Genomic DNA, 27,395 nt, shown 5'->3' with positions numbered 1-27,395 from the left:
CACCTCGTGGCTTATGCGTCCGCGACATTCTTTATTGTCTAATGTGCAGCCGAGTATCCAACGTAATATTCTTCTCTCAATCACTCAATAGTCTGCTCCCCTCAAAACCCATTTCTCAAGGCTGTACAGAGAATTCCGTTTTGCTATTTGTTTAGTTTTCTGCGCATCTATAGACTACGGGATTTTAGCTGACTACGCAAATCATAGAAAGATCCTATTTGTAACCGCAACCTGCTTTTTCATCTCGCGGCTACCATTGTTATCATATGGGACCGAAAATAAGAGCAACATGATCAATACATGCTTCGTAAAACCTTTCCATTAAATATTTTAGAATGTAAAAAAAAAAATAATCTTCAAGCGTAAAAATCGGAGATTTTGACCCACCCGGTGTCTTCTAAATCAGCTTAATCCGTTTGCTGGAAAGCCATATTCATATTTACCACAGTTCATTTCGTTGCACTGACTCGTACGCCATCTAAAAATCCACAAATAGAAGCAGAGCCCACAAGTTATGATCCCGGGATTTTTGCCAGATTTATCGGGGTAATCCTCTGGTCCGACGTTGTCAATTACACTTACCATAGATTGCAGTTTTATTTGTGTTTCCTCAACAATACAATCAGATAGACTCTATCGTGTTTTGATAGCATGGGTCTTACTTCTTGAAGTGTATACCACTAAGTTAATGGATCGTCATTTTTTGGCATTATTGGAATATTTGCTGCTAAGAAAAGTCCAGCCCATTGCAGTGCGAAAGATTCTCTGAACATACACCAAGAGTAAAATCTCTCAGAAGATACCCGGTACATCGTTTTAACGCTGCCTGAGCTCTGGCTCCGGTATCGGCCATTCATCGCTGCAGTCATGTTTTACAAGCCGGGTGATTCACATCGACGGTCAAAACATACTATAAGTTTAGTTTCGGTTGGTGACGGTGGATATAAATAAACAAATCAACTGTTACAGCATTTTCCCACACACAATTCATACAGAGGACTAACCGGTAAGTATAGCTGATCGGTGCATCTGCTCGTCGAACCACTAATGGGAATACAAGTTATGAGCCGTACGGCTAGGTTACGCATTCTTTCGATTTGTAATAATATGACATGATTTATGATCAGTTTTTGTGCAACACTACAGTCTTGTTTCGCGCGAACCGACCAGTTATTGAACGACGCAAAAATACGTACATGTGTTAAACTGTGTCAGTAAAATAGCCTATTTATTGTGAAAGGATCATTGTAGCCTCGTTTTTACCATGGCAGCAGAATGTGACATATTACAACGTATATTAAGCTTATTGTCGCTTATTTATTAGTGGATTTCTCTTGAAAGTTGCATCATCATAGAGTGAGAATAACTTTAGTTATAAGTAATGTTTAAAACAGAGAGCGGAGCTCTCCATAGATAAGTGATGGACTCTCCCACGTGGTATGGATAAGGTGTTTAAAAACTGAACAGTGAAATGGCCATTTCACCGTCTAGTGTTACCTAGTTGGAATTAAGAGTAAAAAAACAACTCTATTTTCGGACTGTTTATTCGTAGAAAAGTGGTCCAAATATTTGTAGTACCCCTCTATTGCTTCCATGTGGGAGTTCTATCTCATTCGTTGAAAAATTATCAGGACTGAAAAGATTTGAGCGTTTGTAACTTTCGTTATAACTGAACGTAATAATTCATTTTTTCACTTTATAATTGGAAACATTTTTAAAAATGTTGTATTAAATTTCGAAGTAAGCTTGACGGGAATAAATAACTGATTTTCCAAAAATAAATCTTTCGAACGCGACTTGGAAAAAGGGATAATTTTCAGCCTATCTCGGGCAAAGTCATCAATATAGATCATCATTTGGTTTGTGATATTATAAGTATAGGTTGGTTTAATACTTGTATCTTTTTTTTGATTATAGAGGTTTTAACCTTTCGCCTCTTTGTCGGGTTAGAGAAATCTCTTTAAAAAAATCTCTAGCCCTATGTGCGGGGTTGGGAATTGAACCCAGGTGATCTGCGTACCTGTGTTTGTACCATTCAAAACTTGTACCTGTGTTTCAAGGCGATGGAACTTCAGCTCCTTCGATGCCATTTTCACGACAGCTCCTCTTGCTTCGATGGCATTTTCACCACTGAAAAACAAATGTCAAAATCAAATACATCTTTACAGTGAGGGGTGTTGAGGTTTTCTAATGCACGAGGAAAAAAATGTATCAAATTGAAGTTGATCAATTTTTGCTCTCTGTATCAGAATTATTAGACCTGTACTGTTACCTCGAACTGCACAGGGTGAGAGAAATTATGATTGCCTGTGGTGAATATGAATGTCACCCACCATCACATGCACTCATTTAGAGGGTGACCCATTTGCCTTCGGTACCCGACTAGGAGAAAATAACTGGGCAATAACCCGAGCATACTATTTTTTGGTATTCATACCAAAACTTAGTATTAATTGATTATTATACCGCATTGAGGTATTAAGCAGGTATTGAAGAAACATTTTTCAATACCTGCTTAATACCTCAATGAGGTATAATACTTTATTTTAGTATTATTTATGTATTCTAGTGATTTTTACAAATACCAAATCAATACCTTATTGAATAACTCCATAGAGTGAATTTTGTTATTGGAAGGTTGAAAAATGTTTTATTATTATTCAGGTATTATAATAACTCGTTTCATTATCAAATAGTTATTTGTAGAACATGTCTGTGTAATCTTTTTTGGTATTTTACCTCTTATGTAGAGCTCATTAATACCATATTGTGGTAAACAGTCGTTGGTATTGATACCTAAATTTAGTATTCCGCAGTTATTTTCTTCTGCTCGGGTAATATCACAGACAATGCAACCAGACGAGGACCAGTAAACGGGTGTACTTACGTAGGGGATGCTCAAAAGCTACGACCTGATTAGACTTCCTGGACGACAACCAACGACGAGGACTGGCGACTCCTTTTGAGTCCGAAATTCGAGCAATATCAACACGTGGTGCAAAGTTACTAACCCAAGGCTCAGTTAAGTTACAATACCACTATTCTTCACTATTAAACATCTTAACTCTATGTTTTGCTTATAAATAACCTAATTCTAAGTGACGTCACTTGCTACTTGCGGTTTGGTTTTTCTGGTGTAGATGGAAGATGGCCGGATCGTCGACTGAGTGGCAGTGGGTGGATCTTGGCGGTTTGCGATGACAATTGCTGTGTATGGCGGCAGTGGCGGAGCGGCGGTTATGGCTGGGACTGTGATCCAACGGTTTGCGGTCGGAACGTCCTGGGGAATTCTCACACCAGTGTGTGGCGAGCGTACCTCGACCGGCCGATGGCCTTTTCTGCTACCGGGTGTACATCCGATCTGTGGCTTTTGGTTGTCGGTTTTCAGGGTTGCCGGCAGTCAGAAGAATGGCGTGTTGGCTGCCGGGATTGTTTCCAGGGGTTCTTGGCACGTGGCGACGGACTGAGAACCGTATATTGGCGGTAGTTTCCGTTCCTGTTACTGGTTTCGTCCTGCGAAGGAATAGGTTCCAGATGACAATCTGGAGCCAAGAATAAAAGGCTCTCTGGGAACCTCCCCAGAAGTATTAGTACAATGCCATACAACCATATGGTACCCGCTACCAGCTTCCCGTCTACTTTTTTGTACCCAATTTTTACCTTTTTCCGGTATTTTGATTTGTCTGTGAACCGTCTTCTCACCGTTGTTTTATTTTGCGTACAACTAAATTTTAGATTAATTATTTTAAGCGACAATCAACTTTTAAGGAATATTTTACAATACTTTTTAAACTCTATTGTTCTAACACATTAATCAATCCTTTTATCTTTGAACTTAGCAGGTCTAGATCACTGATTAAATTCAAACATTCTTTGAATGTATTGTACACGATCGATGGTTTCCTGGCATATTGCACAGGTAATGTCACATAGATTCTTCGGTGACGGCTGAACCAATTTTCTCAAACCAAGTTTCAAATGGAAGATACTATATACAGTTGGGTGCTGCGTCGCCCCCTCCCACTTATCCCTTCATCGCCAACCCCGCCTCCCCGCGCTTGGACCACCCTCACACTTGCATTCCCATCATCCACTCCGCGTACCGAAAAAAGATGCAGAATTTTTGACGCATCCTCCACTCTTACTCTACTAACTGCCACCCCCTTTCCATCCAAGCCCATTTCCCCGGCATTTCAAAATATGATCACATGGAGATAACATTGAACTCATGCTGATTAAGCTAATTAAATATTTCCACGATTATATTGAACATAACCAGCTAATGAATCATAGTTTGGATAAATGAGAAAGGCACAGTCGCACCACTAGGTGTATTAAGACAGGTTTTTTTTAGATTTCAGATTTAGACAATCGATACCATGTTAGAAAGGTATTTTTAATACCTTATAAATATATTTTTTGAAAGTTATATACATGAAACATGTCGATTTTGACAAAATCCCCCATATCCTAGAAGGTGAACAATACATCCAAAAACAATTGATACTTTAGGCTTTTCGTTTGAAACAAGTTCCGTTAAGATCGGTTCAGTCATTGCTGAGATAATTACATGAGATTGGTGTGCATTAATTCAGACACAAACAGACTTTTTTCCAATTTGTTGAGCTGAGTCGATTGAAATATGAGAATCGGCCTCCGGAAAAAGTTTTAAAAGGGTGAGCTGATCCTATACATTTCTTTTGTAAGGAATGTAAAATATTATTCGAAAAAAACATAACGCTTGTGCAATACAAAGAGTTCGTGATAGGATAAGTTTGTAATTGCCTTTTCACAGCATATTTTTAAAACATAAAAACACTATACTCGGGAAATCAGTCCTCATTTTGAATATATGATTATCTTAGACTCTGTAATTTGAAGTACTATCGAAATTTCAATACACAATATCTAACATGAAATTAAAAGAATATTCTTCCAATAAATGTCATTTAAAAAACCACTAGTTTATAACACAGCATTTTGTCGCGAGGTGGAAAGTTCAGCGCGATCAAGAATTGATAAGTACGATGTTCTAGCTGGAAAGACCTCTGGCATTAGCAATGCTTGTGAATACCACCATCCGGGCGTCGAGGATGCCTACATGCATTAGCTGGCAGAATCTAAAAAAATAGCAAATGATCTTCTAAAAATAGTAAATATACTCTGTTTACATTCCGACAACGTAAAGGATTGATTTCAGAGCACTGCGAACGTGCCGGATGGTCCATCAACAAGAGCCAACCCGCTCTGTTGGTCTAAAGAGGCACTCAACATGATCATAAATATTAATAACTGCCTATTTCGCGAGTTCCAAACGATCTATTGCACCTGTTCACATATTTTGTCTTCATCCGCATAATGTATAAATCGTCGGAAGCCGATCTGGTAGCGCCCGAGAGCTTGAATCACTAGAGTAAGAAACATTGCTTCCCCGTTAAATAACTACCGGTGGAGTCGCATGGTGGATTAAGCACCACCCACCTTAGCGAGGCGTGAAGAACGCAATATATCCAGCAGCTTCGTTCGCGTTGTGCGATGCAGACCATTACTTAAGCCTCAGGGTTATACGTATATGAAGACACGCAGAAAGTGCTCGGGCCGGATAATGCGCACGTCTATTCGGAAAAACTCAATCGATCTTTCGGCCCTATGAAAAAGAAGCGGAATTTTTTTTTTCTCTTTGAGAGTAAACAAGCAATTTAGCATGCGTCTGGAAAACGCGTCCGCGCGGATTGCAATCTTCAAGCATTAAAGATATTTGGAGTGGGGCCAGATTGTCGATGTAGGATTGATCAGTTTATCATCGTTTGGATTGATACGCATTTTAAACTGGAGGCTGATGCGACATCGTGGATTCATCGTCAGATCGACATTACAGATAGTCTGTGTATTGTTATTAACTAACAGTTTCAGCCTTTTTTGGTATGGATGCTGTAACAACCGTTGACTATTTGGTTTACCGTCCACAATCCTAGCCGGGTGTCGGTTAATGATGAGAAGATTGACACGCAGTTTGTTTACCTCAATCGCTGAACCTCCCAAAAGATGTTCACTGTGGCTTACGGATAAAGGATAAACATAAACACTTCGTTTGATTGTATTTCGTGAGCAAACGTGTACCTTGCCGACTCTGCTGAATGAAAATGAAAATTAAATATTCATTTTATGGGAGCCGTACGGTTTCAATCTAGAGTGTGTGGGACGTTTTACGATTCCTCAACAGCGGATGGCGATAATATAGGTCGAATGGATCGATAATGGCTGCTCTTGATAAAGTCCAGAATGAGAAATTGATTACATTTTTTCTCCATTCACTGACTTTGAAAAAAAATCAATGATCTTTGGTCGTAGTGTTAACTCAGAATGGACAACACATTTTACTTTCAGTTGTGATACAGGTCAGACTCGATTATCGGGTGATTTAAAATATCATCTTGAACGATCGAATCAAGCATTATTTAATTAATTTTATGTTACTATGTTTTAATTGCCGCAAGGTTCTACTGTATCGATTTTGTTGGCTATTTTCGGCAAATTTGAGACTAAGAGAAACGAAAGCAATGAAATTGAAAGACGGATAGGTATTCTAGAGCAAATCAGTTATAAACTTAGAACGGAAAACTAGAACTAGGCAGGCTCATATGGGCATGATCGAAAGGAAATGTGAAGAATTCTTTGCCTTCTGCAGAGTAGGAGTTGGGCGTTGCACCCTTACGGGTCGCTGTTGTAAATCCGTCTTCATCGATATTAGCTCCATTATTGGTGATACTAGCTGTTGGTTTGGAAGTGGTTGTCGTGGTCGTTGTGTTGTCCTTTCATTATTGGTTAATAAGGTCGTTGTTTTCGGTTTATCTGTAAGTGTCGGTGGCTGCTTGTTAGAGTTGGTAGTAGTAGATATGTTTTGATTAGGGTAAACAGGTCTAATAGGACCCCCTTAAGCAAAAATATTTATTTCAACATTAGACACTATGATCTCCGCATTAGTACTCTTATTTCGTCGCTGTTGTGCTATCTTATGACAAACGCCATTTTGGGGTAAACTGAGTTAAATATGCTATATTGTTGGTCTAAAAAATCTCTACAAGATGGCGTTTTCGGAATTTTGACATACTACTTGGTTACTGAGATATAGCGAGAAACGTGCTGAGAAATTCTGTGATATTTACTTAAAGTGGCTGTGTCTGGGCATTGGCACAAGTTTTCTTGATGGATTAGATGTTTTTTCTATGTAAAAATGTCTGAGAAACACAACGATAAATCATTTTCAAAATAAAAATACACGAAATGTGAGAAAAAAGTAATTTTATTTTTAAACTGGAAATATAGCATATTTGGCAACACTGTATCCAAAAATCATTATTTTTTCTAGTTTCCCTGACTCATTTCCTTTAAAATGCATCTCACCGATTGTTTATAGACCAAATAAAGCCAAAGATATAAATAAAAGTTAATAATTGATGATTTTTTTCTATGGAAAATTTTCCAAGCACGATTGTGACACGCCATACAAATTTTGTCATCAATACACACCTATGACACGTATGAGTGCGACTTTTGTTTACATGTTTAGCGAATACTCGTAATATAGTCAACCGATCTTCATCATATTTGAGAGATTAATATAGAATAGACAGAAGCATCAATTGTATTCTCTGAATTGTGTCTACTATTTACCAATTGCAAGATATTCAATCTCAAACTTTAAAAATCGTTTTTCTCGAAATGTGCAAAATGGCGCTTGTTATAAGATAGCACAACAGCGATGATTTTTTGCTATATTAGTAAGAAATTAGTTCCTGCTTCATTTTTTATTAAAACATCCTAATTCAAGTATTATTACACATTTTTCAAAGACGCTCAAATTCTGGTTTCTTCTTACACCCAGGGCAATATGCGTCCGGTTATAGTGTAATATGCCCCACAACAAAAGAATGGTATGCTCCACAGTAATCGGTGAGTATTCCCTACAACAATAGGGTTATAGGCTCCAATCGAATTATTGAAATTTTTATCATGCTGAAAAAACGTCACACAATATACGATACCTCGATGTACTTAAAAAAATCAATATTACTGTTCTTTAAAATACAAAATTGCTTAAATAGTTACTTTGCAGTTATGCTAAAAATGGGGCATACCACCCAGAACTTAGTGGGGCGTTTTGTCCGGTGATGAGCTCTTGCGAAAACATACATAATTTTACACGCACAAATAGTTTTAAGTCATTCTAAAACTAAGGTAGGAAGGTCGTCAAATGGTGGGATAACAAAATTCTCACAAGTTTCCTATCTCATGCCTCCACGCGAGTCTAAATCTATTGATGACATTTGGTCCTTAGACCGGCGACGACTGGGTACTATCAGCCTTCTACCGATAGTAGCAGAATGAGAGGGTGCGAACAGATCTAGCCGAGAAAACATTGCCGTAAAAATGAATAGTTGATCGGAAATTAGCCCCAATAAGACAATAATCTGACTAGTATCGATGATCACGGGTCAATACGTATTGAAAATTTGCCGCGTCTGTTTTTATGAAACTAATTTCAAGCTCCGTTAACAAGCCCGTGAATCAGGTTAACAATTCCTTTCAGTGTTTTATTCCACAAACAATCCGATATGGAAAATAATAAATACTTTCCTTGATTTATAACATCTCGCGCTATCATAACTCTTTGCCTGCATAATGTGTTATCACTCGGTAGTTTTCAACCCAATAAATATATCGTATAAAAGAAGTAGCGAATTCTGTCTAAATACTGTTGCAATAAATAGTGATCCGGCCCATTACGCAGATAAGATTAGCTTTTCTAGGCAATACTCCCACGGTCGGCCGTGTGGAGTTCAAATTGCTTTTGTTTAGGGAACATAGGATACTCTCGGTGGCCGACTGCCCAGAGTTTAAAAAGAACCAAAAACTAAACAAGATTTCTTCTTTTTCGAGTCGTCGTGTACTCGAAGACTAACTAAACAACTACCTAATAAAATATGCTTTACAGGTCGCATCGCTTGCTTGGAGCGAATCCTAGACCTTATACACTTCCAAACCACCAACCCGCGACACCTATGGAAGAGTCTGATGAATCGTCGTCCTTCCGTTAAGTAGGTGGAACATCCCGTCTACGTTATCTTTTATTCTTCCCCGTGAACGATGGAGATGGGGGCCGCCGGCAGTGATGGCTATCATGTTGTTGAAGTTTTAATATGGGTCGGATTGGTATGAATTCCTACTTACCATTTCCTAAGCAACTCTTATTAGATAATCAGCAGTCAAGCATGATGAAGTCAGTGTGCAATCTGCCAAAATCATCGTCACAACGCAACGCAATTCTAAAAACTAAGGTAGAAACTTTAACATTCTAATAAGCTACTTGAAATAGTTCTACCAAATACGACGCTTTTTAATTGGTTGAAATGCCGGTAGAAAAATAGAGAAACTTACATCGAAATGGCTCTTTTGAAACATTTGTTCATATTGTTGTTTTGCAGCATAATAAAAATGCCAATCTAACTTAGTGCGTTGATTTCATGAAATGCTAATGCTCAGTCATTTTTGCTTTTCAGATAATTCAGGAGTGCTGGAAATAGAACTGTCTGATTACAGGATTGGCATGTTGGGGTCTGCCCGGGTTATGTGACCAGTGCTGTTTGCTTATAGATTACACCATTCTTCGGTGATTTGAATTCGATAGTCATGTAAGAAGGTATTGGTTTAGTCGCTCGCGTCCTCAAAATACCAACGCCATTGGGAATTCCGGTGAAAAAAATCAAATGTCTTTCGCAATAGATTCCTCTTCTCCGTATTGTGACATAATTCGTTTAATGTAAGCTTTCTTAGTGTGTTGTGCCAAATCATGGATACGAACGTCCACTATGTCGTTTTCCATATACACGGAGATCTCGATTCTGGTGTTATTAACTTTGACCTCGTGTTGCATGTTGTTATTTGCAATGAATGCCTGTGCTAAACTTCTAAACGTAATCAAAACACAACACAACACATGTGTTATCCCGTAGCACAGGTGCTTTTGTTTCCCTTGGCAGACTCAGCAGTATTCTCTTCTGGTCGGGTAGCGTAGTGATTTTTTGCTTCTACTTTGTTCGAGGTCAGAAGGGTAAACTCTTTTATTTATTGTTAGCGACTCCCTAACAACGATGAAGCATCTTTGTGATATGGACAACCAACTGTCCATAGTATTTTTTCCAGTTTACGTATGAACGTCGTAGAAACTTCAAACATGTCGCCGCCAGTTATCCGCTAAGTAGTTTCTAGAAGCAGCACTGTTACTTTCTATAATGAAAATTATTCAGTCACCAATGTGCACTTGAACGTCGTGGAAGCCACAAGCATTTTGCCGCCGGTGACATACTGTGTTAGTTCTCCTAGAAAGACCGCTCTCTGCTATCAGTAGCCAACGAAAAGCGCCCTCAAAATTGTCCTCGCCGCGAAACATGTTAAGCAGCCACACTGTTACTGGCAGGGAAACGGCGAGTTGTAAAAATATACACACTGTATCGATGTTGTTGGTTATTTTCGGCAAATTTGAGACTTAGAGAAAAGGCAAATTTGAGACTAAGAAAGAGAATCCTTTGCCTTCTGCTAAGTAGGAGTTGGGCGTTGCACCCAAGTCTACCGCATGGTCATTGATAGAACATAACTCATCATCATGTTTTACCATCATCATGCTGAAAAACAACTCGGCAGCTGCCAAACATTTAGAAACAGTAGAAGATTTCGTCGGGAAGGAAATATTTGAAAGCCGTAAATGGCTGATGGATGACACCGGACCGAAGCCAGTCCGTGATTGCTTACAGCTAATTGCACCGTGCCGCAAATCCTGAACAGAAACAATTTTGCTTTTAGTCGGTTTCTATCAGTTAACCTTGTAGCTTGGTCAGAGATTACTACAACATCGGGAGAGAATGTGATTATTAGGATTCAGCCGGCTCTGTTGACTGACTGTAATAATTAGTTTGCAAAGCTCCTTGCTAGTAACGAGGGCCAATTGGAACAGAAACCTCTCACCCAGAGAATATTTTCTTCGAAAAAAAAATTAGCCAGTATCAGCGCTCTCAAACCGTAAACCAAAAATTTTATTTGAACAACTTTTCTTCACCAACTATTATTTTTATTTCCGACGGGTCGAAATTTTCATACACGCACATGGAAAATACCGATTTTAAATCATCTGACTGAAGCTCATTCCTCATTGGTTCCCGCTAATTACACGCACCGAGTCGCAAATCTTGAACAGTTTTTCTTCAAAGCTCCACCTCTTTGACGGTGGAAGTAAAATGATTTCATTCGAACGTAAACTGAACAGAACACAAAACCGGGAATCGTATACGAGTGCGGCATCATTCGTGTGTTACATTCGTGCTAGCTACACCACACATACGCTCGCTATGCCTTTATGTGGTGAAGGAGAAAAGGTGAAAAGAAAACCAAAATCCCGCTTGTTTCATGTTGGTCTTCAGGTCGAATCCACCATCTGCTGAGAAAGGGCATGAAAAATCTTGCGGACTCAAACCCAAGTACATTCAGTGGATCTACACAACAATTGTTAGACCCATACTGGCATACGGGTGCCTTGTTTGGTGACAGAAGAGAGAACTATGCTATATTCCTCCCTAAATAGGAAAGATTGGGTAAACACCAAAATTTCTCCCCAGGGGGAAAATTTTCGGTGAAACCACTCTTTTTACGTAAAGGGTAAAAATCGCAACTTAACAAAGCCATGGGTGCGAGAAGAGAGAAATCATGACAATCCATTCAAAGTTAAATCATCTTCAGAGGATGATCTTGATGGCGATGATTGGTGCGTTCTCGACAACATCTACTGTTGCCCTAGAAGCACTCTTGAACATAAAACCACTATATGTGTTTCTGAAACAAGAAGCACTTTCTTGTGCATATCGAAATATTTTTAGGGCTATTGGTGGATCCAATGCTCTGCGTTTTCTACTGTTTTTTGACCAATGAAGTGCTCCTAATATCGGTTATAGAAGCTATTGGCAGCAATCTGTTCACAAAGTTTTGATCTTGAAATCCTGTGCAAACTTTTTTAAGGTTGGTGTTTTCTCGAAATGCCACGCGATGGCAAAAGGAGCGAATAAATTCTGTCCAAAAGTGATAAAATCACGACATGGTCGGGTACGAGAGTCGCAAAGGAATTGAAAGTAGCCAAAACCACCGCCTGTGCAGTTCTGGCACATTCCAAGTAACATCTGTTTCCCGAAAGGTGTCATCAAGGCGTCGGACGTGGTTGTGGTCCGCAAAATATGTGCTATACATCAAGGCGTCAGACGTGGTTATGGTCCACAAACTATGTGCTATACAGTTCGGTATATGCGCATTCGAAAAGGTTTTAGAGCTGGATCATAAAGCAAAACAGTACCGCCAAAATGCGGGCCCGGAAGCTATATGATCAGGTGCTGGCCAAATCAAACGGATGCGTCCTTCTGGACGAAGTTTCCAAGAAATTTAAATTAGTTTCTGTGGGTAACTTTGCTGGTACGTTGTTGATCTAGCAGGGAAGCAGGGAAACTGCAGCTGTGGCCGGAAGACTTCGATTTTCATGGCAACCAACCGAGGTTTAAAATTGGCCTTGGAAACCTTTCTTTCAATCGAATAGTTTTCAAAGGATGAAACAAAGATTTATTTGGGGGAAACAACCGAAACAAATCATTCATCGTTTTGTCGAAGAAATTCACGCACTTTTCTGCAGATGCCTCACTTCACCCGACACACATCTTCTTCAACCACGGTCTTTGCTGCTGAGACTGTGCTCTTCAGTTTCAATTCTGTTTAAAACGTAACGGACCATCGTGGGACTTAATAATGAAGGGTAACTTCCGTTTGTTTAGGAACATCCTTTACTTCCGAATGCATGGTTTTCTTGCAATAGGAACAAATCCCTTGCTAAATCATATTTTTTCGCGAGCTTATCCGATAGATTAGATAGGCTATCGCAAAGTTTCATCGTTAATGAAAACACATTCATCGAGTTTCATCAGCACCTGGGCTTACGGAGCTGGATTCTGGCCACTGTTTATTGCTTTAGGATGGGTTGTTTACTTGTTGGATAATTTTTATAACCTTCTCGAAGACGGATGTGCCACAGAGTACATCGGTTAACATTTTTTTAGCCCAATTATTTCCGTACGACCTCTCTCCCCTAGATTGATGGGTTTGACGGTATGGCACGTACACGGTTCATGATGGCGGTCACTGTGCGTCGATTTATCGGTCGACTTCGTTATTGTGCACATACTTATTGAAGAAATGCCTATTAGTTGTCGTTTTGTAATAATTCGACGAGAACATTTCAAATGGGCCCATAAACAAAACGTAAACAATTCCGGTTAATACTTACTTCAAATGGTCACTAACAAAGATTTATACACACCTTAAACAAACCGATTCTGAAACCTGACTGTTGACGAAATAATAGATTACCGAAAAGGCACATAAGCAACATAAATTGTTTTGTTTATGTTACCTTTCACTTCCCCTCAAAAATTAACGGTTCATACACACATAGAAAAAATCGTGTAAATTTACGTCTCCTGACCCTGACATATACGAGTACCAAAAATGGCTGAGTTTCACGCTTGATTTTAATTTTACATGACGTTGAATTTCGTAAACCATGTAATTTTGCTTCATATATAACGTTTGTTCTGCATGGCAGTAAGTGTAACTTTATGTCATTGTGCATGTGAAGTATATGTATGAAGTAAAATTTAACGGAAAACGGTAATGCACGGAGAACCAAAATTCGGCTCAGATGCGAAAACCTTAGTTGATTTACTGAATTGAATTAGTTATTATTTAGGACAACTAAGAAAATTCTCAATTTGCTGATTTTGATTAGTTGTTCTCGATCCTCCTAAATAGAGCTAAACGCTAGTTGGAATTTCTGTTTTTTCTGTTGATTTGGCGAGAAAAAGATGCTGTCACTTTTAGCGGAGACACATTCTCCATCTTCTCAACTATATTTTTTGCTGAATTTAATGCTATGTTCTGTTGGTTTCAACTAATTTATTCTCTAAATCCAAAACTTTTTTGCATTAAAATCAACTATTTTTTAGTTGAATTTCTGATACAAATATGCTAATTTTAGGGAGGTTGTTTTGTTCAATTTAGTTTTTTCTTCAGTTGATTTCAACAAATGTCAGTTTTAAATTTAAGCCATGCTGTTTTTAAATTTAAAATTTTTCGTAGTTAAATTTAGAATGTCAATATTTTAGATTTAAGACAGCTTTGGTTGAATGTAGCGTTTTTTTTTCTATTAATTACTGTTGATTATAAGATAGACATGAGTTGAAAATAGAAACCAGTTTGGCTGTTTCGATCTTTTGTTTAGTTGATTCAACTTCCCGACACGGTTCTAACAGCTAATGATTATGTTGATTCGAAAATGGGTTTGGGATTTGTAAATAAAAATCAAATTATTTAAAAAAAATTATTGCTGACTAAACAACAATTTACTATGATTGTAACCTGATTTTGATGATTTCCTATTGGCGAGTGGTGATTAGTTAAATAACGTATTGTGTAGTTCTCTCCAAACTTGCATATTTTGTTCATTTTCTATGATCTGGAACATGACCAAAATGCAATTAGTTAGAAAAATGTTTGTTCTAAAGTATCTTGTTCTACGAGCGAACTGTCAGGTTGAAAAATTCTGATATCTATATAAGTAATGGAATTGTTAAAAAGTCCAATACACATTTTATAGATATTAGAAAATAGAACTAAAATATTACGAGCAAGACGACGTCCATCCTGGAACAACATCCAAATAAATCACTCCAAAGTCTTACCTTTGACGGAATATTGTAAATATACAATTCCTGAGATCGTGTACATTCTCGTGAAACATCAAGATTAATAAATACGACTATCATATGGCGAAGTGTTGTATTCAGGAACCACTCAAGCTTCTTCTTCATGTAACAAACGGAGTAAACAGGAGCAAAAATACTTGCTCCTTTTTACTCCGGTTTGCTACCAGAAGAAAAAAGAGAAGAAGAGAGTACTGGAACGATTTTCTCCGGAGTACTTTCAATTTCTCCTGGTACTGGAACAAACCTAATGAAATTAATTATGTCGCGTTCGGACAGCTCTCTTCATCGTCTTCATAACACCCCACAATAGTCGTTGGGTGATAAGAATCAGCTTTCCGTGCTCAAGTCTAGAAATATTAACGTTGGCATCTTAACATTTTAGCCGGTTATCTTAAAAATTAAATACTTACTTTCTTATCACCATCATAAAACTCTTTTCTAGCTTAGAGGTTCTTGTATTTTAAAGAATCTTGGTGGCACCTAAAATTGACGAAAAAACCTAGACTGAAAAATCATTCGAATTACATTGATTAATTTCAATATATACCTTGTGATTTCAATGGTTCAAACCCGCCAAAGTAAAGGGAAACACGTCAATTTTGATCTTGGAGAATTGATGATGAAACTCAAAATACACTTTAGCTGATTTTGACAAGAGCAAAACACAATACTGAATTAATATACAGAGATGCCAGGTACTTTTTTCAAATGTCTGCAATAATAATTTTAAAAGAAGAACAAAAAATGTCAGGAAAGCTAGTGTAACCAAAAGACTTTATATTCAAAAATCTGCAAATATCTGCAACAAAACTTAAAAATCTGCAAATATCTGCAACCAAACTAGAAAATCTGCAAATATCTGCGTCATCCAAAAAATCTGCAGCATAAATTAAAAGTCTGCGAATTTGCAGACTTGTCTGCAAATCTGGCATCTCTGTTAATATAAGATGTAGAATAGGAAGGTATGGACATTTTTCGTTTGGGAGTGTGTTGGTTTCTTGCCTGTGAAATTAATTAAGGCGGTTGGGTCAGCGAAATATCACATCAACAAAACCAACCGTTAACCTTGGTTTAAAAGTTAAGCGATAGTGAAGAAATCGACCCTTACCAATCAGAATGAAGTATGGCACCAGCCAAGGCAAAAGAAGACAACTTGTAATGCGTTTATTGAATAGTTTATGGTGACGTCACAAATGAACTCGAGTGTTTATTTTTGACAGTTGTCTGTACATGGGCTTAGAAAAATGCTTTGCGATTTACTTCGAGCAAATTTAGTCAAAATTTTTCAAGTTCATGTAAAAAGTACTAGTGAACTGTCAAGAACATTACACATGCCTTAATTGACGGAGATAAGTATTGCATCAGAGGAAAAAATTAAGTTTTGGTAGAATTTAATGAAATCGTGGTTGCAAGGTGCATTCTAGGGTATATTTATTAATAAAAATTAGTTTCATTATTAATTAATCTGTTTTTCTCGAAAAATAGAAATGCATATCATTTGCAAAACAAATCCAACGAGTAATATAGAATTGCCACACCTGTAGAATCCATCACATTGGATTCAAGCATGATTTTTCGATTAGTGTGTCATTTCACCCCCACCTGTGCCATAAAAACTACTGCGCTGATGAAAAAATGACAGATGCCCCAGTAAAGTTCAACCGGACATGAGCAGGAATTCCGGCTGGTTCCAGTTCGTACACCGGCTCCAGTGACAAAATCGATTCTAACTAGAATCGGTTGTGTTACTGGAGCCCGTGTACGAACTGGATCCAGCCGGAATTCCGGCTCATCTCCGGTTGAACTTTACTGGGGCCTTGAAGGAAACTAAAAAAAAATACAAGCGAATCTGTACTGAAACACCAAACACCGTTCAAAATTATTTGAAAATATAGAAGCGAAGTCGATGGACAAAAAAAATTTACAAGATTGTCCTGAAAACAACAAGTTTGAATTGAGGTAAAAACATTAAAAAGTAAAGGGCATTGCGATGTTTTCGTGCGTGTGCAATTAGGCCCCATTCGCGAGAAGGTACTACTCGGATATCTACTCAAAAAGATTCTATATGGCTAACCAAATTGACCAAGTTTCTGGAAAGCACCCGTCGATGTAGAGTTCAGGAACGTCCAACCAAATTGTTTGCCGTAGCCGTCCAATAGGCTGATATTGTAATGCGGGTTCCATGTGAAGATCCGATGTCTCGTGAAATGTTCCTAACCTAAGAATAAGTAGGAAGCGGATTGATATTAGTGAGAAAAAAGGCTTGACGTTTTGCATGCACTTACATCATCTTGGGTCATTTGGTCACATCATGACAATAAAAACCCTTTTCTAATTGGTGGACGATTCTGCAACTAGATAAAATAGATCACGAACGCGTAGTAAGTATTCAATTCTCTTATATACACCGTATTTTAATGCTATATGAAATGAAATGTCAATACTGTCGAAGTAATTTTTGGTTCACCTGGCAGAACGAATCAAAAGATTAAGCAAATTTTCCAGAACTGCTTTCCTCTATTTTAAAGCCATGGGGCTTTCGAAAATATATTATCAAAAGGGCTAAGCGTAAGCTGTACGTGCCAGTAATTGATTTTTCGTATAGAATAGCATAGCACAACAAAAACGAGTCCAATTTTCGTAGGTGGCTGATAAAATAAATATAACAATAGTGTAGTTCATTGAACACCTGGCCATGTCCTTGCGATCGCTAGAGGGAAGAAAATGTTAATTGAATACCTACTTAAAAAGATACGGGGAACCCACGCAATCTCCATAGGTATTACGGATTTTAGATTTTGTTAGTAGGAAAGGACCATGGGGTGTTGATTTGGGGTTTCATGCGCGTATATAGTGTAATTTTTTGATTTTCATATATAGGCATACTAGGTTGGGTAATTCTTACCAAATTGTTGGTCACTTTTATTATTCCTTTTATCTTGGCTTTCTTCTTATGGGTGCTCTTTATCGTTGTTGAATGATTTTTTCATCGAGCATTTAATTCGGAGCCACACTGTCACATAGGAGTTGAGAACAATTTTAAACAACATCTAATGTTGCAAATGTATATGATGTGAGACAACATACCGTACATAACTAAACTCACTGTTCTCCATTCACTCACTATGTGCTAGTAATTGATGCATCTTAGTGCACAATGTACTTGCCACTATTCTGTTACATGTTCAATTTGTTACAATTTTGAATCATGTGATGTAAACGGTAAAAGATATAATATGACATGCGTTGCGTTTTTTTTATTTGATATGATGCATTAGGAACTATAACTATACAATTTGTGAAACATAGAAATCACTGCAAATTACTTCAGCACTAATTCAAACCACAAACATCTATTACTGCATTATAAATGGCAATTACTTCGCTATTACTGATTTCAACTAACGACCTATTGGTTTCAACGAATGAGATTATTGCTTTTTCATTTTGCTTCATTTTTCATATTAAATTCAGCACAGTATTGGTTCTATTAAAACAGGTAGCAATTCAATATTTTTTAATCTGCCGCCATTATCTTAGTACTTACCATTGAATCTGCAGCAAATTTTCAATCTATTTAAACGACAATTGAAACTATACTGGCGAATACTTCTAAACACTGGAACATTGTCCTTACACTACATGTTTACTCTGTTTACTCATAGCACCAAGATAAATTGTGTTACACAGTTACAGTTTCATATAATCAATAAAAAACAGTATATATATTCGAAACAACTTTGTTGGTGCAATCACTTCAGTATGTTATACTTGACATGAATGACATGACATTATTGAACAAATTTTTTATTTTTAACGATTTTTGTAGTTACAAAAACGAATAAAGATGGTTGTTTTCCTACCTGCTGGATTCTGACAGCCAATATTTCCAGCACAGAAAAAATACTGCTGTATTTAAGAATTATGCAGTTAAAAACATCATTCTAACTTCTGATTTTGACAACATACGTAGTTGAAAATGCAAATGGCGTTTTTGGTTTTTCTTTTGCTGTATTGTGTCTAGGATTTAATTTAACTAAACAGCTTTGCTGAAATCAAAAAATCTTTTAGAAAAATCTGAGCTGAATTTTAACTAAATTGTTAGTTATTTTTTAGAATTTTTTCTTAAAATCAACTAATCAAAAAACAGTAATTGGAATTAGCAGCAGAGCTGATTTTTGGTTTTCCGTGTGTGTTTTACGGTTTGCCAAATTGTGTCATGTTTGCAATTACGTCAACGATAAATTTCATTTTTTTGGTATGTCTACACCAAACAACAAAACGGAAAAAAATGTTTATGGGACCTTTTCTTAATGAAAAAGGCTATACTTGAAAGCTAAGACAAGACGTGACAATCGACTTCTTATTTATCCTTCGACATTCTTCTTTTCACACATTTTCTCCCTGCCGAAATCTTCCGAACAGTGTTGCTATTTTTATTATTGTAAATGGAGTCTTGTTAATTTATTTTATGCCGGCAATATTTTGTATCTTTATTGCACTATATTGATGAAGGGCACCGTTTTTCCATATCATGGGTGTTTGATGAAACCATTTTCTGAATAATTTTAGATTATGGTGTGGTTTCTGTCTTATTTTTGTTAAAGTTAATCAACCACGTATACAGTAAATGCATGATAAATACTTGTTTCACTTTGCTACACAATTTCTGTTGAATTTAGTCATTTTTACTTTTTTAACAATAATAATTTTATTTGTCAAAAGTAATGACAATCTTTTCCTATAAATATAGCAACACTGCCAACCATCATTTTGCTATTCTTGCAGTAACATTGCATACGGTGCAAAAAGTCAGAATTAACCAATCAGGAGCCGGACCATTCTGACGTAAAATTGGAACAAAAATGCCCCCCCCCCCTATTGTCACGTCTTGGCTTAGTTTGAAAGGGGTCCAAAACATCCCAACACCGTGAACCCAAGTAGCATTTCGAATTTTATAGCACACTACAAGTGCAATCTAAGTTTTAAGGATGGCTTCAAGAGTACCATAAAACCTTAATTTCTACTAGGGAGAGATCAAAATAAACGTCACATAATCATTTGCTGTAAACAAAAGGGTTCACCCGCACGAACTTTAGGCTAACGTCTCGCCGAAAAGGGATTATTGGAGAGGGCACAAAATCAGTGCGATGTTTCAAAAGGGACCAAAACATTTATCTGCAAAAATCATTCAAAATAGATTTTTTTATTAAATCTGGTATATTATTCTGAAATTTAACATTACGGCAATACGTTCTTATATCAAGCTGCTGTTCATAAATGGGAATATAAAGCTGGAGGTAATTTTTCAGACGCTATTTTCTCAACATGAGCATATTGTATTTAATGCCTTATGAAATGTTGACGTCGTATTGTAGTTTTTAGTACTAGTGTACAATTATTATGTGCTAGTCGTATGTCTATCTGTGTATATGTTCGTCTGAGTATTTTTGACAGCTGGGTCAGGGAATGAATGCAGAACTGGCGTATATGATAAAACAGTGGGTAATCCTTCTGCAGTTCGTTTAGATTCTCTTTGAATCTTCTTATTCCGGATGGTATGTTTCCTTTTAATACTATATCTTAAATTAGATTCATACTAACACTCATTAACACAATCAATTGCATATTTCTCATATACACTCACAATGCATATTTCTCAAAAGAAACTATTTTTGCTCTGACAGTCAGGCTGCCCTGAAAGCACTTAGTTCGGCAGATTCGAGATCGAAATTAGTAATCGCATGTCGAGCTCAAATCGAAGAACTTAGCATTTCAAATGCTATCTACCTTCTATGGGTACCCGGTCATTCCGGTATTACTGGAAATGAATGGGCGGACGAATTGGCTAGAGCTGGCGCTGCGACTGATTTCGTTGGTCCAGAACCAGTTCTACCACTGTCAATAAGTTGGATAAAGCACAAGATTCGCTCTTGGGCTACATTCGAACATGCCAACCATTGGCGTAGCTTGCAAACTTGCGTTCAAACAAAGGCTTTTCTGCCGGATGTGAGTCCGAAAATGTCAAGAAATTTGTTGCATTTTTCCAAGCACAACTGCAGTATTCTGGTCAGGGCACTGACTGGACATTGCAAACTCAATTATCACATGGCTACTGTTCAGCGCGCTGAGTATTATTCATGTGATCTTTTGTGAATCCGATTACGAAACATAATATCATTTGATATGCAATTTCCCTGTATTAATGCAATTGCGCATCCGGATTTTTGGTTCTCCATACATAGATGAACCTATGTACAGAGAGCTGAAATTTAAGGATATGCTTTTGTTCCCAACCCAGTGTGGTAAAGAGCTATAGTTTTTTAGCCGTATTTGAATGACAATATCTCTTCGGGGGTGTTGTCGTTCTGTTATCTCAATATCCCCTCGAGGGTGTTGATATATCCGCTCACTGTTTGAGTAGAGGTTCTAAATCCCTCCGGGGGTTGGAAGTTTTATTCCTGCTGTTGTAGCACCTGCAGATCGTTCAGCATCACTCCGGGGGTGCAGAATGCTCTATTTTAATTGTTATGTGTCGTTGTTTTCCTTACCCCTAACCTTACCACTTCCCCAATCCTTCCCATCAGGAAAATGACGAAAAGACGATTCTTGGCAAGGCACAAATCTCCGATCAACATGGGGATCGTGCCATTTGAGCCAGACGCTACTGATTCCTGAAAGCATATTTTTCAGTCGGTTGCAGGAAAAGTATAGTAATGAAATTACAAAGAAATGAGAAGAGATAGGAATATGACGTCCAAGAACAAATTATTAATCATCCTAAAACCCAGCTTTTGGATAATGGATATTGCTATAATCATACTTCATTATTTCGAGAAAAACTCCTCAAAACCTCCTCAAAAACACTAACTTTTAACTACTTTACAGCTTAAAGATAATTAAAAATAATTAATTAAAGTATATGACAACACCATTCAAAAAAAAATTTTCACCTTTCGAATGGAACAAAAAGATTTAAAATACGAGGTATACTTTTTGAGTTAGAGGTGTTTTAAGATAAACAAGTTTTTTACACAAAAAGTTCAATAACTCTGTAACGGTTGAGATTCGATGGTATGTGTAGAACGATTTTTTGCTCCAAATATGACAGTCAATCACCCCTCGAGAGATTCTTACTCATGAACCAAACACCCTGTATACTTTTTTGTCTAACTTATACCCAACATTGGCATGAAAAATAATTTTATTTACAATGTTTAAACCAGATCCCAGTAAAAAAATACAAATGTCACTTTTTTTCTTTAACGTCTATAAAATTGGATTATTTTTCATCAAAATTGATTGAAATTAGGTATAAGTCATAGGAAATTTTATCTATTTTAATAAATCATATCAATTTCTTATTTCGATTTACTACGCCCTGCACTTGGCGAAGTAGGACGATGTTTCGCGCACAGAGGCCGACGAGAACCGCCATTTTGAATTTTCGAAAGAAAAAATCATTTTCTAATTAATGATAAATAACGAATAGAAGATCAAAAGCAGAAGTTCGTATTTCTGTTCGCTTTTCCACAAAAAAATTATCAATATATGTATATATATATATATATATATATATATATATATATATATATATATATATATATATATATATATATATATATATATATATATATATATATATATATATATATATATATATATATATATATATATATATATATATATATATATATATATATATATATATATATATATATATATATATATATATATATATATATATATATATATATATATATATATATATATATATATATATATATATATATATATATATATATATATATATATATATATATATATATATATATATATATATATATATATATATATATATATATATATATATATATATATATATATATATATATATGTATATGTATATATATGTATATGTATATATCAATATATCAATATCAATTATATGCATGATTTTCCGCCGAATCCAGGAGAAGATCCCGTTAATTAATTATGTTATTCAAACTCCATTTTCGGCCTAATTTATGAATGCTGGGTAATGGGGAAATTCGTGGTCATTCACGATAACCTTGAAATATCAAGGCTTTCAGTTCATCAATAGCGATATTAGCATGGACAAGTACGACAGTTCCAGAGGAAGAGGACTGATTGGCCAACAAGCAGCAGTAGGTGACAAAGCCAAGAATTTCCTACTGAATAAGAGCTTCTCTTCACGAAATATCAAATCGCGTACACAAGATCCGAAGGACACCCAATATTATTTATTTTGTTCACACATCCTAAGCATATAAAAGACGCATGACTCAGCTAAAATAATACATAATAACGTGTTAAACGAATTAAAAAAATACTTAAACACTTTATGCGTATAACTCTAGTCCGCCTAACTTCGCCGGGGTTTCTTACCCTTGAAGTCCTGAGTTTATTTTCTAGTAAACGTAACACCATAATGTCTCCGCTAACATTATTCTAAAAAACCCATTAGTCAAACCTGTTCAATAGCATAACCCCACCAGAAAAGCGATACATAAAAGTATTTCAACACATCAGTTTTTAGCATTTAGGCATCCGTATTACTATTTATCCACAAATTTCAACCGTTTCTTCGCATTCCGCGAAGTGATTGATGTATGTACGCTATCAGCATAACGAGTTAAGAGTCGACGAAAGAATGCGTAGCTTGTTACCTTCTGAACTTGATACTGGGAATGATCTTCTAATTACTTTAAATAATTCATATTTTCAACATGTTTCTTTACAGTCTGTGCCATCTGAAGGAATGACATTCGAGAAAAGTGACACATTTTACGATCTAGATCGGATCTATTTAACCATCGAGCGGATGCTGGTGTTAATTCGGCAGCTGTCCGGCGTTTCGCGCCTAGGTGAAAGTGGGCGGTCATTATCGATGGAACTGCAGCTGCTGAATGCTATTGACGACAGAAGTTATCAGGTTCAGGAGCTGCAAGCAGCTGTTAGCTATTTATTTAGCCAGTTTCGGAAGATCTATCTGGTCAACAAAGATTTGTATATGCAGTTGAATAAACGAGGAGGACGAATCTTTGAGTTGGAAAAGCAGTTTCGCGAGCAAGGTGAAAGCAAATGTTTGTATTATATGGCAGATGCGATCAAGTACGAGCCGTCGCTGTTGGCTATGCAAAGAGTACTGGATAGAACAATTCGAGAGATACGTATTTTCCGAAAACAGAGAAACAAACATAAACTAGAATTGTGCGTCAGTCACATTAGGAACGAGAATTTGGACAAGGCATTCGATGAGTTTTCCTCTTTCGAAAACAGCATTCAACACTTACCCCAAATCATCGAGGACGTGTTTGAAAATTCAATAAAAAACGTGATAAAATTGCTACTATTCCTGAGAGGCTACTATTCATTGAAGAAACCTAACTCAGAGGAAACATTCGTAACTGCGTGTGAATATATTGTCCAGTATTTGAAGTGCACGGTAATGTTCTGTCGAGTAGAAACGTTAACGATATTTAGTCTGATCGAGGATGTACTGCAAGAAGAAAATCATTTCGAAGATTTCTACCGCGAACGCCTGGAGATTTTACTTGTAGATCTGGCTAGCAATAAAGAAATAGCCATCAGGACGATTCAAGTTGATCCACACGAATCATGTCACTTTATCGAAATTTTTAATCACATCTCCGATCGTTTGCTCCTCGAATTAGTTCGGCGAGCCTATCAGGAAGCTAACGACAGTTTAAAACACATTCTACAATTCGCATCTCATCTTCCCTGCATTAACCAAAGTATCATTTGCTATCAAGAACTGCATTCCGAAATGCGACGACTGGGACTATCGAAGTCGGCGGCCATCTTTCTGCTAGCATATCACATTAAAAAAAGCATGCAAAATCCAAAATTTACTCAAGCAAGCCGTGCTGTCGAACTGGAAGAACTGAAGGCTATACTACCGCCCAATGTAGTGAGCATCATTTGGAAACAAGTTACCATTTCGAGGTATGAATCGCGTATTCTGATGAAGTTTAGCAACATTGGTAAGGAAATAGGTTTTTCTCGATACACTGCAGATAAAAACCGTTTCGAATTCGAACCTGTTGAGGAGGGCGACGCCTTCAGGATCCGGAACGTAACCGTTAATGCATACCTGGTGGAAACGGATGGTCGTCCAGTAATTGCGGGACGGAAAGTTTATCCTTCTTGCGCGGAAGGTCACTGGCGATTAATTCCTTGTGATGATTGCAGTTATTTTATGATTCAGAATCGAGCCAGTGGAAAGTGGTTATATTCCAAATTTTCGGAACATTCGGAGAAAGATTTCTACAGTGCCCCTGAGGTGGTACGATTAAGTTCGGACAAAGAATTACTCAATGAAAATAATTCGTGTTGGAAGGTTGAGGAGTTCATGCGAGGATCTAAAGGAGAATCTGAATGTACAATTTTATGAATTGTACTAGCTATTACCAAATACAAATTAAATACGCCAAGGTCCCATACAAACGAGTCATCAATTTTTGGCTCACCGAACAAACAAATTACACAACCCAATTCGTCTGTTTCGTTTTGACAGGAATGATATGGCGAAAAAAATGAAACTGGCAACGTTACCAAATCAAAGTGTGCTGTTTTCGTTCATTTCCGAACCACTAATAAACAATCGGTATCCTTGGTATCATTTTGCTCTTATTAATAAAATAAAAATTTGAGCCTACAACATCCTGTCGAGTAATTTTACAAAACAATATGCTGCTGAACCGGTGTGTGTCAAACTACCAGTAATTCCGCCGATTTGAAAAGAAGATTTATTTATTTATTTATTTGTATTTGCTATTACTATTGTGATAGCTTTCAAGCAGAACAAAGTAATTATTCAATATTTATCCAATTTGGTTTCTATACCCGATGACAGCCAACATTACTAATAACAGGTGGCAAACTGCTAAAATAATATGACGTTCAAAATCATCAGAAACTGACTAGCATCGAACAGCCCTTGAGATTCATTCATTATTATCCACACATGTTCCTGTGTTTGCTACATAAGTCATGTCGTCATGGGAAGGTAAAATCGAAAATCGTCATTGTTATAGACAAACACATGGTTGGCAGCGTTTGATAAATCAAAATTTACGAGTTTTCTCAACCGTGTTTCTGTTTAGATAAACGAAAATTGTTTACAGCACCATCCGGAATTTAGCGTACAGTATTGTACCGCACTGTATCGCATCACAAATAGACCGCGTACTTCAAAGAAAGGCAGTAACAATACGTGGTTAGACCGAAGTTTCGAAACTTTTGTAGTTATGTTCAATCTACCCAGAAGAAAAAAACAAGTTTTTATGTAGTTAAACATGATTTTTTTTCTTAATTTTGAATCCATTGTAACTAAAGTACATCAGGACAAGCCGAAATGCGGGTTAGTTGGAACGGAAAAAGTGCAATCACAGAGATTTCTTTTTTCAGAAAAGCATTCCCTTAAATACACTTTTTAAATGTCGTAAGAGTAAGTTTGAAACAAGTCAATGAGTCCACACTTTTGTTTACTTTTCGTCGTTCGCTAATCTTACGTGACTTCTCTTTTGTTGGTTCTCATGGTAAGAGGGACAAGTCTGTCTTTGCTTTGAGACATGTTGGCAGACTTGAGTGATTCGTAGTAACACTGCCTAAACTCGACTCCTGCCAGCAGAAGACAAAAGATTAGTCTGCAAGATTTTAAGCCTGTTTCTAATGACTTCTAGTTTTCTGATCTGTATGTTTAGAAATAGTTTCCAATTAAATAATAACAGAAGTTGAAACGCATTTATGACCTATGATTGTTTTTGGAACTAATCAATATTTCGAAGCAGTCGGGGGAGTTCGTGGTAATGTAAGAATATTGTATCGATTTTGTTGGCTATTTTCGGCAAATTTGAGACTAAGAGAAACGAAAGAAATGAAATTGAAAGACGGATAGGTATTCTAGAGCGAATCAGTTATAAACTTAGAACGGAAAACTAGAACTAGGCAGGCTCATATGTGCATGATCGAAAGGAAAAGTGAAGAATTCTTTGCCTTCTGCAGAGTAGGAGTTGGGCGTTGCACCCAAGTCTACCGCATAGTCTATGGTAGAACATAACTCATCATCATGTTTTACCGCCGACGCCGGCAAAAAATTCTTCACAAATCCTCGCCTAGAACGACCATGCGATCATTCTTCTCCCTTTCTGATAGCATCAAGCCGTGACGTATGCATTCAATCGATTCCGTCTTTCAATTTCATTTCTTTCGTTTCTCTTAGTCTCAAATTTGCCGAAAATAGCCAACAAAATCGATACAGTAGAACCTTGCGGCAATTAAAACATAGTAACAATGTAAGAATATGTTTGGTTCAATATGACGACGACCGCGCTCAAGTTACCATTACATGGTTATTACATTATAAGAATGTCTGTTCTTCCAATTTGTCGTTAGTTCTGATTAGAGGCTTCGAATAACGAAGATCGACGATATAGAAAAGAGGAAATCATCAAGTGCATTGTCTAACGTATATCTTTACTGGATTAATGTTAGCTTCCG

At 36.9% G+C, this 27,395-nt stretch overlaps 1 protein-coding gene across 1 annotated transcript; it reads left to right on the top strand.

The window, feature by feature from the left end:
* The first annotated feature begins 879 nt into the window (after positions 1–879).
* On the top strand, positions 880–25,456 carry LOC131685725 (uncharacterized). Its single transcript, XM_058969634.1, has 2 exons — positions 880–1,006; positions 23,614–25,456. The coding sequence occupies exon 2, from the start codon at positions 23,632–23,634 to the stop codon at positions 25,285–25,287; it is 1,656 nt and encodes a 551-aa protein (XP_058825617.1). The 5' UTR covers positions 880–1,006; positions 23,614–23,631; the 3' UTR covers positions 25,288–25,456.
* Positions 25,457–27,395: the final 1,939 nt, after the last annotated feature.

This window comes from Topomyia yanbarensis, chromosome 2 (genome assembly GCF_030247195.1).
Source record: "Topomyia yanbarensis strain Yona2022 chromosome 2, ASM3024719v1, whole genome shotgun sequence".
NCBI lineage: Eukaryota > Metazoa > Arthropoda > Insecta > Diptera > Culicidae > Topomyia > Topomyia yanbarensis.
Note: the sequence above shows the minus strand (reverse complement) of the source record. Positions and strands in the feature narration are given on the sequence as shown.